The sequence below is a fragment of the Mchenga conophoros genome, linkage group LG17 (assembly GCF_057382185.1).
Source record: "Mchenga conophoros isolate Kocher_MC1m ecotype Shallow Benthic linkage group LG17, M_conophoros_male_GT1.1, whole genome shotgun sequence".
Classification (NCBI taxonomy): domain Eukaryota; kingdom Metazoa; phylum Chordata; class Actinopteri; order Cichliformes; family Cichlidae; genus Mchenga; species Mchenga conophoros.
In genome coordinates this window covers 19,611,765-19,627,464 of record NC_140542.1, presented here as the reverse complement: position 1 = coordinate 19,627,464, position 15,700 = coordinate 19,611,765, and the positions used below count along the sequence as shown (strand labels likewise).

Genomic DNA, 15,700 nt, shown 5'->3' with positions numbered 1-15,700 from the left:
GTGCACTGTGGGTAAGAGAGACTTGGGAGCGTTTTGAGATGTAATATGTCCCCATACTCCCATCACCAGGTCAGTGTGACATCCAATAAAGTGCATCAGAAGTTGACATTTTTACTTCTGCTTAATAAAAATGGTAAATTAGAGCCTGGTGTACATAACAGCCTGGTGTTATAGAACCTACTTTAAAAAATTATGCTTCCTTAGATTGTAGTCATTGTACTGCCATTGGCATCTTCTTATAAATGGTTTTGGCTTCCATCCATCCACTTCCTACTGGAGCACCAATCGCTGTCGTGCCCTCCAGCCCTTCCAGAGGCTAGTTAAAAACACAATTCACCCCGGTGTATCCTCATTCTGCCCCTGGAGCCTCCTGTTATTGGACAGACTTGAAACACCACGGATCCTCAGTGTTTCCCACAGAACTGGATTCTGTTTGAGTTATAATATTTAATAAATAATAATTACAGATAAAAATGTCCTAATTTGAAAATATAACAAAGCTTGAAGAGGCACAATAATCAACTGCCTCTTCAGGGAGACTCTCACCCCATGATCTCACTCCAACTGCATTGTCTTGGAGAGCCTTTAGTGAAGATAGAGTGATCCTTTTATCACTCTTATCTCCAGAGCTCTACAAAGACTGCCTATACCAGCTCATGTCTAGCACAGGGGAGGAGGACAGCTGACTGGTGGACAAAAGAGTAACCCAAATGATGTCAGGAGCCGCAGAGAAGCAGCCACCGAACTATCAAAGAAGGGGTCTGCTGTTTAATTGATTGTGGAAGGCATCTTTCTCTTAACCTGATGGGGAAAAATTAAAAGGTCAAAATGAGTCACGAAATAAAATATGCCAACTGTTTTTTCTTACTTTTTTCTTTTGTTTTTTCTTTGTTTTTTCTTTTGTTTTTTTTTTTCTTTTTTCTTTTGTAATACCAAGCCAGCTAACAAAGGTAACATCTATGTGGGGAAAATACTGGAGCCTGAACCACCTCCAATCCTTGTTTTCAGAGCAGAGATGGCAGTAACAGAAAATGTGAAGTAACTTCACCTGCACAGCCCTGCATCCAGAAAGTATGGTCATATTAAATTTCTAAATGGAAATATCTTGTTCCAGTGGCAACATTAATAAGTCATTGTACATACATGGCACTTACTGTGGCCAGGGTTCAAATACATGTCACAGTGAAGGGTACTAGACATTGTGAATGAATCCTTGCAATCTTGTGGTGCCTGCCGAGAACCAAATAATCAAAACTGTGCTCAGGGACATGGTAATAAAGGACTCACTTTATTTTTCTGATTCATTGGTAGAGAGGACCCAACAAGTGCTAACTGTGATCATCCTATTTCCAGATGAAATATGAGGATGGGGAAAAGATAGTTGTTGTATCAAGGCTTCCAAATTCTCTGTTGTGAACTGCATGGTCACAGTGTCGAAGGGAAAAAATCAGCCAATAATTATACCAGAAATATGACATATGTATCCCAGAAAGTTCATTCTGTTCATGTCAATGTTGCGTTTTTAGTGGGAGAAATGTTTCGTCACTCATCCAACTGACTTCTTCAGTCTTCTTACAGATGAACAGAATCAGCTTTCTGGGATTTCCTAACCTGGATGAATGTGCATGCATCAAGATGATACAACAGATACATCACATCATACCAGTGTTGCTTTAACATAGCTTTGTCTCATTGTTTTCAGGATTATCTGCTGAGTCACATGTACAGCAATGCTGCCAGAGACGACCTGTGGAGGAAACTGTCTCAGGTAACCCTCACCTGACTTTATGTCTATCTGGTATTTAAACCTTGTGTACTTCCCTGCCCCAAAGGCTTCAAGGCAGAGCATTTAACTTTAATGTTAGTGCCTTGCTCAGTAGCAGGTATTAAAACCTGTAACTATTCCTCAACTGGCTCTGTTGGGACAGAGCTGCCAGACTGATTGAAGCTGTTCATTCTTTAATAAAGCACTTCTAATGAAGATGCTCATTATCACCTGACTTAGTGAAGAGCCTGTTGCTGTGGTAACATGAGGTGGAGCTTGTTTTCTTGTTTGTCCGACACAGGAGGGGCAATGATTTGATTAATTGAGCGTCACTTCTGTTAGCACTGTCAATTAGACTGACACTGCTCTTTAATTAGCTGCCAGTCTTATATCTAATTATGTCAAGGTCAATTTTCTCCCACACAGATTATTTTAATCACTGATTGGATGTGTGTAAATTGGTCATTATTAGTCATTGATCATTTACGCTACGTGTGTGTTTGATTCTGCTTTAAAGGCCATGCACTCAGAGGGCCGAGATATTGACATCGGGGAGATGATGGACAGGTGGACTCTACAAATGGGCTACCCTGTTGTCACCATCAGCAAGAACCAATCAGAGCAGCTCCCTACATATTACATCACAGTCAGCCAGGAGCACTTCCTGTATGGAGAGGAAGTCAGAAAAAACAACAGGTGAGGGAACTGAAAGCTGTCAGATCTTTTAATAGTCTGTTATTTCTCAGAGATTGTAATAAACTATATGTCATTTTATTAAACTTACTTTGATGCACCCAAGAGTGATGGAAGCTCTACAGTAACAAGATGGCAATTATAATCGAGTGTAGCCAAGCTAACAAACTAGCACGACAAACATTCTGTTCTGTTAGCCTGTAGTCTAATATTCATTTGATGCCCATTAAAAACTACGTGCCTTGGTAGCATTAGTGGGTTAGGGTTGGAGATGTCTGTACATAATGCACAGCAGCATATTTGTAGAAAACCAAACAGAGCATGTCAGCACAAACACCTCAAATATTCCTTCAGACTGATGTGAGATGCTGAGAAAGTCATACAAAAATCACGTACAGTGGAACCCCGACTTACGAAATTAATTTCTTCCCGAGGGTCTTTCGTAAGTCGAAAATTTTCGTAAGTCAAAGCACCCATCGCGCCTTTTGAGTGAACGATAGGCTATAGGCTAATTGCTAACTGCAACAACAATACGTCCAAGTGGAACAGCGAAGCGCAAGTACGAAAGCCAAGGGGGTTGTCACATGATTCAGAAGGCATTGTGGGCATTGTAGGCATTCTGGGCCCAGCCAATCAGAGCCAGTGGATTTCATTACGTGGGCATTTTGCTGTAACACGGGCAGAAATATTGCCGTTAAGTGCCTTCGTAACTTGAATTTTTCGTTAAATGGGGTATTCGTAAGTCGGGGTTCCACTGTACTTCAAGTAAACGCTACTAAAGAAAGTTCTACAAGCTTGTGAATCAAAGACTAAGTTGATTTTTCATAGGACCACACTCAGTGAAACTCTTTTTCACTGTATGCTTTCAGACGTGGCTACCTTATGATTGACAAGTTTTTACTGTACAAGCCACCACTCTGTTACCAGGCTCAATCAGCTCTAGTTGAGCAATCAACAGGAGACTTAAAAGCGATGTGTGCTGTCACTGTAGCTACCAGCAGTGCATGACTGCAGAACCTTTGAAATATTTGTAGTCCTTTTTTGTAAGTGTATCCAACTTATGCATAAAAAGTTTGGTTAAACAAGTTTGAAAAATGTTAGTTAGTTAGTCACTCTGGTTTGTCCATATGGCCCTTCTACAAATGCCGTTCTTTGGATGGACCTAATTTGTAGCTCTAAGAATAGGCATTATGGAGCTGGAGTCTCTGGACACTAGTTGGCCTTTAGACTGCTAGTCCTATTCCTGACATGTCTCTCCAGCTGTTCTTCATTCAGTCATTCACCGCTGAAACAATTCTCCTGAAACCCCTCATTTCACGCTACATTAGGCACTAAGTTTGTCTTTCAGTGATCTTGCTGGATCTTTTTTCCTGAAAAGGCACTTTTCCTGTTTCCTCTCTCATTCTTTACCACCTTTACATCTTTTATACTTCATTTATATTTGATTCCAATCATGTTTTATTCACATCTTTTACAACCTTTGGAGTTTACTCTCTTCTGTTTTATCGACCCACTTTCTTTTCCATCAATACTTCATCAGCTTCCTTCCTTTTTTTATTTCTTTACTTTTACCTGTTCTTGTTTTCTCCCATCATTTATTTCCAGGTCTTTCTCTCTCTCTTCAGTCTGTCATGTTTTTGTACAGTAGTTGACATTTACAATGACTCTGACCTGCTCAGTTTCTCAACAAAAGTTTCCTCAGCTTTTCTTACGTTATGTTCTTTTTCTTGTCTTTCATGTGGAGTCTTTTGTGTTTCACTTGAGCTGAGAATCGCTCTCGAGGTCTCATCAGCTGATGAACTGAAGCTGTTTGTTGTAGGTGGAGTTGAAATCTTTCTTTTGCTCTTGTTGAGTCTCGCGGGGCTGCGTTCAGACACACTCAGCGGTCCCAGGGCATTCACCAACACTAAAAAGAAACTGCTGCTGTGCTTTTAGTTGATTCGGCATCACGGCTGAGTGCAGCCGGGGCTGATGCTGCTGTTTGATCCAGCGGAGCTGTGTTTAGAAGCACAGCAGTGTCCCGCAGTGTACACGCTGTTGACTCAAGCCCAGACTGCTTTATTTAATTATTTATTATCAGTATTATTTTCATGAGAAGAGAACTCTTGGACATGCACTAAATTGTGTGCAGGTTGTCCAGTCCTTCAATAACTTGGGAACTCACAACTTTTCTGGAGAGAAAATACTGATGTGGGTTCATCCAGCGAATGATCATTTTGCTGAAGGTTTTTGAAGCAGTTAAACTGGCTGGTTTTCCTGGGATTCAATAGTTCTTCTTTAAAGCTTTAAATTCTTGTTGTACAATTCAGACAATTGTTGTCAACACTTTCAGTCTCCAGTTCTTTTAATGGGACACTGTATGAAGGAACAATATCTGGCACTTTTGCTATTTTGCTGTTTTCTTTTATTACTTAAACAAGTCAGCTGTCGGAAAAAGCTCATCATCATCGCTTCACCCTCATGGTGTGTTTAGACCAAATGCAAATCCCTCTTTTCCCATGATTACATATAGAGATACAAAATTTGAGCTTCAGTCATCTTCTATGGACAACCAGCCCTGTATCATTCAGCTTTGATATGAAAACAGAAAAAAATAGGAAGGGAAAAGTTTGTAAAATCAGAGATCATTATATATCTCACAAGTGTTCATTTCTGTGCAGATTGCACCTTCTCATTTTCCTTTGGCTCTGCTAAAAAAATAACATCTTATCGCAGATTATTTTCTGCCACTGAGAACCTCATATACCTTTTATAAAAAGGTACTTTAATTTAACAATTAACTCTGATTATAACCTTACTCCAGTTTTAAAAATTGTATGTTTGCAGGTCAAGATGACCTGCTCAAACTGAGCATCAGAATAAAGAACAAAATTGACTGAAGTTACTGAAGAATATGGCATGATTGTTGCTCATCCCAGCAGATGAGCAACAATCACACCAACATAGACAAGTTTTTCCACTGTTCCCTTGGTTACTGTAGTTATGCATTTCACTACTTTGCTGTTGATGACACCAGCAGAGCACTTTAGGCCTGGTCTGGTCTCATGGAATCTATTTTAGACATGGAGGGCTTTTTATTGAATTGTGTTGGAGTAGTAGGAGTAGTAACTCTGGAAAAAAAAAACACTAAAAGGGTACCCACTGTATTCCCACATGATGACTAAGGTCGTGACTAAGCATCAGTATGTGCTTGAAAGAAAGTGAGGATGGTTTTGCATAGACTTCAGATCACATAATGAGTTTTAAAATGTATTTTTAAAGTCTCTCGTGACAACCTGGAAAGGCTGGTGTCCACTGAAGTACAGGTTAGCACTGTTACCTCACAGCAAGAAGGTCCTGAGTTCAGCCTGTGTGGAGTTTGCATGTTCTCCCTGTGTTTGTGTCCAATGACAAGCGGTTAGTTGGGTTAGGGCAATTGGTAACTCTAAATTGCCCATTGGTGTGAATGGTTGTCTGTCTCTTTGTTAGCCCTGCGACAGAAGTGGGCCTGTCCAGGGTAGGCTCCAGCCCCCCCGCGACCCTGACAATGATAGGTGGAAACGAATGGATGGATGAAAACTAACTAGCATGCTAACTTACCTGCAGCCACTCATAAACTGAAATCCAACCAGCTGTCACATTAGCGTGACAGGCAGTTATCTTTGTATCCAATAAATTTAAGTTGGAGAGGAAGCTTTTCATTTACATAACAAAAAAAAAAAACAAATCTACATTTTCAGACTTTTTTTGGCATTTTGTTAACTTCAGGTATTAAGGTGACATTTTGAAGATCACGGTTTATTTTTGTCAAACACATTCTTCTCTTCCTCTGGTGTTGTGCTTGGAGACATTTTAAATTTGGGTCTTTTTATTTTTCCACCATCAAACAACCAGGGAGATAAATGCCTTTAAAAGAACTGAAGTGACAGGCAGAGGGAGAGAGACGATGAGGACAGCATGAGCTAACGTTAAGGTCGAGGCAATGTTACTGAAAATAAATCAAACAGTATCTCAGTCAGGATTTAACAGCTCGTTTCTGTGGTGTCTCGTCAGCTGACGGGTAAACAGTGATGTGATTGGAGAAGCAGTGTCTGTGTGCTTGATTTAATGAGCTTTAATGCTAAACAGGACAGTGATGAATTATTCATGAGTCCACAAAACCACAGTTGAAGGAAGTATTTATATACTGCTTTACCCTGATGAGCCAGATAAGTATGACTAAACAAATTTACCAGAAAAAGCTCCTCTTCTTCTTTTGGCTGCTCGCTTTAGAGGTCACCACAGCAGATCACCTCCATCTCACAGTATTCCAGTATCCTCTGACAAACCAATCCTCTGCAAATCCTGCTTCACTACATCCATGAGTCTTTTCCTCCTGCCTGGCAGCTCTATATTCAACATTATGTCCAATATGTGCACTATCCTTCCTCTGGACATGTCCAAACTATCTCAGCCTTGCCTGTCTCCAAACGGCTCAACCTGAGTTGTCACCCTGATGTACTTATTTCTAATCCTATCCATTCTGGTCACTCACAATAAAAATCTTAGCATCTTCAACTCTGTCACCTCTAGCTCGACCTTCCTTCTTCTTGTTAGTCAGACAGAGGAAGCAAAGTTGAAATATAAAAAGCTACAGCAGCCAGAAATTTAGAAAAAAGAGACCCTAGACCCTTTGCTGCACCAGACATCCGTGGGACATCACTGTGCTTCATATCGGTTTTGGAGAGGTCTGCACTGACTTTTTGTCCACACATTGTTATCAGACCCCACACTCACAGGGGAAAGTCTTCGTCACAGCTCATTGCATCACCACACATAACTAACCTTGCGGACTACTTTGTGACTTGTTTGATCTGGTCTCAAAACTGTATTTGTCCCAAAATCTCCTCAAAGTGCATCTTTAAAAGAGCCTTGAAAAGGTAAACACAACACCTATTGGTTTGTGAATTCACATTTTAAAAACTTGACTTTGATATAATGTCCATTGAAATGTGGACTTTTTTTAAGGAAGAGGTGTCACAAAAAGTTTATCAAGTTATTCACTACTGCTAGCAAACTTATCAAGCATAGCTAGATAGCTTAAAAAGGATTGCAAACTCACTCACCAGACTAGACTTCTTTAAAGAGCTAGAATGATTATTCTTCAGATAAATCCATTAAACATAGTCAATATGCTACAATGCTGCAACTACAGTTCTGAGGTCTTGTTTAATTAGCAGATGTGATGGCTAGCAACAGTTAACTGTCTTTAATCCTTAAAATATTCCTGAGCTCTATACAGTTTCTGTTAGGGTGAGCTGTAGCTTTAGAGACAAAAAACTTCTTTTTTGGTTGTTTGCTTTTTTGTTTTTACCAGGCTATAAGTATGTTTATTTCCACTGTAAATTTGGGCTTTTTAACATCAAGTGGCCATTTGAAAAACACTCCTGCAATATACTTTTTTTATTTTCTTTTATCCGTCTTTTTTTCTTTTTCCATTGATAAAAAATGTTCCCTACCCCAGATTTAATATGAAAATAAAATTAAACTCTGATCCAAGACATCTCTATTTTTCCATCAACCTATTTGGTATCTTGTCAAAAGTCAGATAAATTTCATCATCTCCTGAGCTTAACTGCAGTGTCTACCCAGTAATTACACTTGCAGATATCTAAAGTAAAATGAACAGAGGAACATTTATGTTGTTTCTCCAGGTGCATGTTGAAGGCCCTTTAACAGCTGTCTATACAGAGATTGTTTGTTTCTTGCACATCTGACAGCATAGATATGACTTTGCTTTCAGTCAGCTACATAACTACCACATGACACATCTTTTAAGGTGTCGAGTCTGGTTTATCCCTTATAAGTGTGTATATATGGTGGTTATTTACACGACTGGAAGTGTTGCCAGAACAAAAAAAGAAAACCCTACAGAGAGTAGTCTCACAGTAGAGTGAGTCTAGAGTCTCGAGTAGTTTGTCACATGATTTATAAGATATGTGAACTGGTCCCACAATCGTCCACAAACTTTTTGTGTTTTGGTCAACAGTATATTGGATATTAACACAAAATGAATAGTCTAGAGTCCTGCCACAAGCTGTGGGTAGTGAATAAAATAGATTGAGGATACAAGCAATCGAAATGAGCTTCCTCAGAAGGTTGCTTAGAACCTCCTTTAGAGAAATGGTGAACTGCTCAGTTATTTGGAAGAAGGTTCAGGGTAGGAATACTGGTCTCCACCATCAGACAGAAACAGTGAAGGCAGGGTTTGGGTATCTGACTAGGATGCCTCCTGGTTGTTTCCTCGGTAAAACTCAAGTGCCCTGTTTGATACTCCTTCATAAACTCTTTCCTGTGTTGACACAGCATCAAACATTGGTGATAGTCAAGTTCTACTTATAAATAATCATCTTATTATGAATGATCACTTTGTTCTTAATGGTTCCCCTCAGAGTTTCTGGCTCTGCTAGCTCTGGGTGCTAAGGGAAACAATAAGTGCCCATTTGTAAATTGTCCTCAGGGCATCTTGTGTTCCAACACAGAGTAGTCATGTAGTCATGAATAATTTGGTGCTTGTCACAGAGTTTTATGGTAATTTTATGGTGTGGTCTGTGTTAAGTGCTGTTTTGTGTTAATTTTGTGGCACACACAAATTGCCCTCTGTGTCTGGAAGTTGTGAAGTGACCTAGAAGCTTTGGGTTGTTTTATGCCACGAGACGCCGCATGTCTCTCATTTTTATTCCTGACAGCCCACGTCTGTCGAGCTGATATTGTGGCTTCTGATCCTGGCTTTAGAGGAGCAGGTAGGTATATTTTTGATCATAAAGGTTTGGATTTTATCTGACTTGGAGACACTTGGAACGACAAGTCTAAATGGGGTCAACATGTTCTTTAATGGAGGAAGATGAGCAGAGAGGTGAAGGCTGTCTGAAGAGTTTCTAAAGTTTCCCACTCTGAATAGATCACTGCAGTCATGCTGCGTTTCTCTCTACCTCCAGCATGAATGTGTGTGTTTCACTTGGTTTCTGCCTTTGATGAATAAACCATAAACTCTGAGGACACACACACACTTGCATCAATATTAATAAACACATTCTGCTGTCCAGGCTGTGGATTGTGTGTCTTCCAGTGTGCGTCTCTGTGGGTGTGTATGTGTGCGTGGTTTAGCTCCACTCCTGTCAATCACATTGTTATAAATATCAGATAAAGTATTTGCTTGCTAGGCAGTGGTATTGATCCACTATAGCCTGCAGCGACAAATGGCTATTATAGGAATAGTAAATGGTTCTTTTTCAGGCTGATTGTGTTACAATGACCCCTACTTTACAGTATTCACACACCCACTGCTTAAAAAGGGGAATTGACTGGATGTAAAGTATTTATGTAAAGCTGATTGTTTGCCATTTCTAATGAAAATCCAGTCTAATTAAAATATGAATCAATTTGATAAAAATGAGTCTAATTATAACGTCAGGGTTCTTAACAGTGCTGAAGAGAAACACTCACTTTTAGGACTCTTATTAGTACTTACATATGGTAACTGTTAGGATTAAAATTAGACTTTAACATCTAATAGGGAAGCATCAAGAAGCTATTTGTTCCTAATGAGCTCTAAGACTCAGCTAAATTCTTTCCTCACAGAGCACTATCCGCATGGGTTTGGTTTTTGGCCAAAAACCTTCACCTCAGACGAACAATAATGCACTCGTGACATCATAAATAGTTCTGCAATTCTTTTTGTTTGCTTTATACTTTTTGGCCATGCACATACATCGATCCGGCATAACATTAACATTGCCACTTACCTTATATTATGTTGGTCCCCTTTTGCTGCTGAAACAGCCCTGACCCTTTGGCACATGGATCCATGTGTGAGGCATTTAGTTGTTGGCGTTCTTGAAACCAGTCCAGGTGGTGCACATGTTGATCAGTCTCTAGCAACTGCTGTATTTACCAGGAGTTGGTGTTTTACCCCTCTGGTTATTTGTGCCAATTCCTTTCTGGGCCCCACTCATGTACTGACATATGTGTCTGTTCATCTTAGCCACTATGTTGCCTGACAGGAACTTCCATGTAGTGCTGAGAAAGGTTATTGGCTGGCAGTTGGATGGGACTGGCCCCTTCTAGGAATCCTTGGGGATCAGGACTGTCCAGCCTTCAGTTAGCCAATCCTAGTCCGCTTCATCCTTTAGCACTTGGTTCAATTGTGTTGCCAGATGATCATGACGTCCAGTTCCTCTGCCACTGAGAGTACACCTTGGATTGTCCAGTGGAGAACAGCTGGTTTATGCTCCTGGCTTTAATCTCCCTAGTATAAATCTGTGAGTCTTTGCTTGGCAGTTTCCAGTGTCCCAGGTATGGGCAGCTAGTTGTACTTCTTAGGCATTCCTTTCTTTATCACATCTTTCTGCAGCTCTGATAAATGGGCTCCATGGAGAAGTCCCTATCCCCATTGAGGGGTACTGCTCCTTGTGGCCGTTCATCTCGCAGCCAAGCATCTCATGGTATAGATTTTTATATATATAGAATCAATATAGAATCAATTCAGTATAGAATCAATTTTAAATCATGCTTTTTATTTGTTTTTGTTTCTAATGTCTCTGTAAAGCACTTTGAATCACCTTGTTGTTGAATTGTGCTATACAAATAAATTTGCCTTGCCTTGCCTTGCCTTGCCTATAGATCAGATGGTTGGTTTCAGCAATGGTCACAGTCGGGACTGTCAACAATGCTGCATTCACTAGTAGACCTTCAAGTAGCCTCTGAAGATCTAACAGAAGATGTGAAAAGAGTTACGTAATACATAGTAATCGGCCACTGAGGAACAAGGTTTCCAGCTTAGCCATGATCCTAGCTTGCCGTTGCATTTGTGTTGAATCCAATCAATCTCTAGTTGTGATAGCAGTTGCAAGCAGTTGGAACTGTGATCTACTAGTTGTTTCACCTTTCCATTGGGATTACTTGCATAACAGCATTATGACAGCAAGAAATGGTGAATAGGGGGAATCTATTTCTCCTATTCACTGTTCTCACCCTTGTCCACTTATGCCTTCTTGTCCCGGTAGCCTTCCTCAACACCTGATGTGGACCTTGTTAATCTGGGGGACATCCGAGCTGGTGTGGCTTCAGTTATAACATTTTTATATCACTTAGTTCATCTGTAAAGCTCTTTGTTAAAGCTTCCAAAGTACCTCACATACAACCACAGTAGAGGATCCACAAACCATTACCCTCTCTCCCATCTGCACTGACCTTGGTAGAAAAGACTTCAAAATGAATCGTTTAAAGAAATTGAATTGCTGTGTATCCTCAGGATTCTGTCATACCATTTAGATCACTGAAATTTTATCATACAATGTTTTTATCTACTTCTATCTACTACTACTATTTCTTAGTTGTGCTTTCTCTGAGAAAACTTTGGATTCCATAGCACCAACTAAGTATCGTTTAAACACCATAGGCTACCTGAGTATCATTGCTGAAACCTATCATCCATTTATAACCCCATTGTACGCATGTTATAATGGCTATTTCCAGCAGGATCCAACAAAGCATGCCACAAAGCTCAACCATCCCAAAATGTTTTTTTATTTTACATAACAGTGAGTTCACTCCTCACCAGATCTCAATCCAATAGAACACATTTTGGATGTTGTGTAATGGGATTTTCTCGTCTAGCCCACAAATCTCCAGCAGTTAGGACCAAAATCCCAGAGGAATGTTTCCAACACCCTATACGATTAAGCCAGTTCTGATAAGAAAGACAGGGGTGTGTCCAACTTGGTATACGCAACCAAAGACAGTATAAAACATTTTTACTGACTATCCAAGCATTCTGAGGTCTCAGCTGTAACCAGGGTTTCTACCCATGAAAACAATGTGAACAGGAAAATGATAAACTGTGGTCATTTTGTGAAACCAGTATAGATTCCAGTATGGATTGAGGTTAAAACAATGTATTGAACAGATTAAAAAACACCCAAAGTAATATTTGAGCTGCTGCTTCTTTGTGATGAAAGAACCCACCTGAGATGGTCCAGGGATCTGAACAGGAAACCTCCCGTTTTCCAGGCTCCCCGTAGAGCATAACTTGCTGGAGAGATTTGGGATGTGTGGTCAGGAAACGCATCTGAATACCTAGGGAAAAACAGGAAAAAGGTTTAGGGCTTAGCCTGTTGTCATGAGGAAAAACTAAATGGATGGATGGATAGATGGATTTATGGATGGATGGATGGATGGATGGATTTATGGATGGATGGCTGGATGGATGGATTTATGGATGGATGGTTTTGTTGGTAGATTTTCTTTTTCAGAGAATCTGAATTGTGTTGCTGTGTATTACTCCCACATTTCATCTGCCTTGCTGCTTCTCAGAAACCGTTTAACTCCTAAATGTCAACCGTTCAGGAAGAAAAACAGCCCAGTTCAATCCCAGCAGAACTGCCATTTTGTGGTAATATAATTGTTTTTTAAAAGCTCGATAGGTTGCAGAATCCACTCAAGCAGTGAAGGGGCATTTCTGTATTGTTCAGATGACAGTGAAAATGTAAAAATCACCCGACTAACCAACCAGAGTTTTCACTGGACAGCACATTTAACCTCCGTTTCTCAGAAAGAGACAATAACCTTCAGTTACTTCCACTTGACTGATGCTTGCTGACTGCTGCAGCTATTACACTCTCACTTCCTGTCCCTCTGTAACACAGTGAGCGTCACTCGCTCCATTTCCAGCTGAATGATGCTAAGAGATCATCGCTGACCATCGCTCTCTCTTCTCTCTGTAATGCCTCTCTATCTGATAACTGAGGCAATAAAACCCAATCCAATTCCACTGACCATTACTGACATCACTCTCTCTCTGTAGTTTACAGTGGCAGGTCCCTCTCACAGTCGCCGTGGGAAACACATCCGCCGTTTGTTCAGAGTCTCTCATCTGGATCAACAACAAGACAGGTACAGTAGTGTGGGTGTAATGATTCTCTGTGCTGCTCTCACATCTCAGATCATTCATGAAAGTGTGCTCTGCAATCATGACTTAATTATCTTGAAATGTTACCTTGAAATGATGAGCCGCTGTCTTGGCATTGTTTTGTTATGCCAACAGACTAATCTATTTCCTGATCACAAATTAATTATCTCATTATCTCCAGACATGTAATCTGTAGTTAATGGGCTCAACAAATCGAAGCGAACAGATACAGTAGATTGTTTTGAGGGATCTCATTTTCAAGGTTAGAGGTCTTTCAGTGCTGGCAGTAAACACAGAACCCCCCACATATAAATATGGCTAATTCTTCATGTTTTCTTTTCTCATAAAATAAAGTTTTTTTCTTCTAAATAAAACTCCCTCATTATTTAACAATGTGTAAAACTCACTGTTGTTCAGCTTTTAGAGAAATAAAGGTCACACGAGCTTGTTTTTTTAAAGAATAGCGCGCTCTACAAAGTACAGCTGCATTTTCTTTGATATTAGGACGATTAAATTACTTCTTACAGACAACAAAAATTTTCTGTGTTGAGGTAGTGCTTTGTCTTTATTAGCTTTTGGAGAAAAGTGTGTTACATGAAAAATAAACCTTTCAGAATAAAGCTTGTTCCTCTTTTGTCTTGCTGGCTGCTTTATGGAATAAAATTCAGATTTTTTAAAGGTAATTCTGCCTGAAGCTCTGTGCCAGTGAAACCAGCTGTAAGACCCCACCACCTCCACACACACAGATCAGAGCAGGCATCGGTGACAGCAGATATGACGTTTATTAAGCCAGAAACAACGTGAAGCATGAAAAGAGGAGCTCGGCTTGAGGTGAGCTGCAAAGCGGCAGCTTCGGACAGGTTATCACAGTGTATGAGAGTTTCTGATTGGACTAGTCGAAGGTTTCACAGAGCCATCAGCTGATATGTGCTGACGGTTAGATTATCTAATGATTAAAGCTGAGCATGACTTTTGGGCCTCTCTGAAATAATGCTATTCTCACTTTATGAGTGTTGTCAGAGATGATAACTCTGTTTTCTGGCTTGTTCCCCTTCAGTCTCTTTAAAATGGACGTAATTCAGGCCTATTTTTGAGGAATATACTTCCTATATCTGTCTTTGCCTAAAAAAACATCAGGTTCTCATCTTTGGAAAGAGCTGACTTCAGAAGAAGAGTTTGGATTCTGGCATATCTTCACCTATTTGCAATGAGAAGAAAGGAGTCTTAAAGTTCACGACTCAGAGGTAGTTTGTTTCCTATCAGAGGGAATAAGTTGAAGAAGTGGGCCAGACTGGAGTCAGCTGCTATTTTCCCTGTTTTCCTCAGGCTGTTATACACATCCTGCAAGCTGTTCTACTAAAGCACTACAACCTAATTTTGCCATCTCTGAGAATATTCACATTGTTGTGTAAGATGCAGCGATCCTTAAAAGGTTGTGCAGAATGAGCAGGCTATTCTTAGCTGGTTGTAGTTTCAAGATATTTTTTTCTGCTGCACCCAATTTTCTATTTGGTTTGTGTGTTCCAAGTTTTCTAAAATGTTTAAATGTGCAAATGGGGCGTCCTCTGTACAAATATTCCTGGTTTGTACTCTTTTCCAAAACAGAACAAATCGGAGGACTTGGTAAAACCAGATTCAAAAATCTTATCATATCTTTTTAATGGCACATTAAGGCCAGATGATTTTAGAAATCTCTTTTTACTAATTTATAATTCAAAAAATCCTGTAAACAGCCTGGGAAAAAAATATTGTGCATGTTTTTTGGAATAAAATGTTGAATGAGACTGTGAATGATAAATGAAGTGTAACAGACTGCAACAGACTGTCGGTACAGACTGTCTTACCATTCCTACAACAGCCTCTCAGCCTATGATAAGATGAATGGGTTAATGGATGAATATTTTCATTAATATCACCTCAAAATATCTGCAGTCGATCGCTTATATCAAGTTTTCCAAATGTTTATATTTAAATATTAAAATGAGGCACTATCTAATAAAAACACTGTCACTGTCAAGTAAAATTAAACATTTTGTACATTTTCTTTCAGTTAAAATGAAAGAAGACATTATGAAAACACATAGAAACTCAAAACTGCTGACTTCACGGAAAAAAGAAAACAAACAAACAACTTTTAGAGCCATATTTACTAAATGGGCTAAAATGGTGCAGTCAGTTTATTTCAATACATGAAAAAAATCAAAACTTTACTGTTAAATATTGATACGATTAGTCAGTACCAAAAATATTAGCGTCCCCCCTCTTACAAGTTATCTTGTCACTGCACTCAATTTAATCCTTACAGTACTTTTATT

General features: G+C 39.7%; 1 protein-coding gene across 2 annotated transcripts in view; it reads left to right on the top strand.

The window, feature by feature from the left end:
- Positions 1-15,700, top strand: part of LOC146555393 (thyrotropin-releasing hormone-degrading ectoenzyme-like) — a 271,026-nt gene that overhangs the window by 216,665 nt on the left and 38,661 nt on the right. For both annotated transcript variants that reach the window (XM_085253024.1, XM_085253025.1), the window contains exons 9-11: positions 1,703-1,768; positions 2,283-2,461; positions 13,281-13,369. In XM_085253024.1, the coding sequence (XP_085109150.1) occupies positions 1,703-1,768; positions 2,283-2,461; positions 13,281-13,369 (334 nt within the window). The remainder of the gene's footprint in view (positions 1-1,702; positions 1,769-2,282; positions 2,462-13,280; positions 13,370-15,700) is intronic.